General features: G+C 39.7%; 1 protein-coding gene across 1 annotated transcript in view; it reads right to left on the reverse strand.

Annotated features, from left to right (window-relative positions):
* Window positions 1-1,285, reverse strand: part of LOC103194880 (docking protein 5) — a 263,138-nt gene that overhangs the window by 70,054 nt on the left and 191,799 nt on the right. Inside the window, 1 exon segment of the mRNA XM_007938300.1 lies at window positions 922-1,057. Coding sequence (XP_007936491.1) covers window positions 922-1,057 — 136 coding nt within the window.

Below are 1,285 nucleotides of genomic sequence, written 5' to 3' on the forward strand. Positions count from 1 at the left end.
AAGAGTGACAAAGACTGTATTAACTAACAAAGCCTAAAATATTTATTATCTGCCCTTTACAAAAAGAGTTTTGCTGAGCCTTGTTCTAAAACCCCAGAGCATTGTATGCACAAGCCACTTGGGATTAATCTGGGGGTGCTGTGGGACAGGTCATACTATTGGCATACACTCACAGCCCTTTAAATGTAACCACTCCACGTTTAAATAATAGGATTTGCATATTTCCTTCCAGATGTGCAGGAACATGCATGCATTTGCAGCCATACTGCATAACATGCATTATTTAACTATTGTGTTTTCATTTCAGAGTTCATGAATTTACTCTTCTTAAACATGAAAGTCATGAATAATAATTGTTTGTGTAATATGCAGAGCCTAACACAATACAAAGAATGGACAGGAGGTGTTCAATAAGAAAGTGTTTATATCTGTTCAGGTGTATTTGTGTCCATGGCATCTTTAAACATCAAAGATGATGTAGGTTTATCAATCAGAGATTGCAAATGCATAGCTATGGGTTACACACATTTTTTGGTCCACAAAATGTTGCTATTTTAGCTACTGTTAGCATTTAAGATGATAACTTCCTACATAAATAATATATATTCACATGTAGATAATCCACAAAGCTGTGTCTGTAGATGTCTCTATACATCCAAATCAATTTTAATAGAGATACACATGAACAATAATCGAATCACAAAGCATATAAACACCAGGGATGTGTGGCTATGGGGTTAACGGTTAGCCACTTCAGGCATTCCAAGGATGGCATTTACTCCAAATAACACACGGTTGCACATGGGAGAAAATAAACCGTCTGCTCAAATAGATGCTGCCCACATTTTTCAGCACGAAGATGCCCCCACTGCATCCTGCAGTGGTATGCACTGGGTCATAAGGAAGACATTCCGAACGTACCATTGAATTCTTCACACTCTGCAGCAAACGCTCGTGCTGCTCAGCTATCGCCAAGGCAGCAGAGTGGACCTTCTGATAGATGGCCTCCCCATCTCGTGTTTGAAAGATAAACAGCCCTTCACCAGTCTCACACATCCTGTGGAAACAAAAACAACAACCTTCTGAAAATCCAGCTCCTGGAAGGTCAATGCACTAAGCGGCTAAACTATTCTTCGTGGGGCCATGGCCACCTTTTTTTTAAAAAAATGAGACCAGATGTCTTGTTCCTGTTTGGTAAGAATGTTCCCTTGTGCAAAGTGCCCAATTAATTGTTCTGCATATGATCAGGGAAGCAGTCACTCTAGACTAACATAGTACTGAATGC

The sequence above is a fragment of the Orycteropus afer genome, unplaced genomic scaffold (genome assembly GCF_000298275.1).
Source record: "Orycteropus afer afer isolate SDZICR_OR568_19922 unplaced genomic scaffold, OryAfe1.0 scaffold00049, whole genome shotgun sequence".
Taxonomy (NCBI): domain Eukaryota; kingdom Metazoa; phylum Chordata; class Mammalia; order Tubulidentata; family Orycteropodidae; genus Orycteropus; species Orycteropus afer.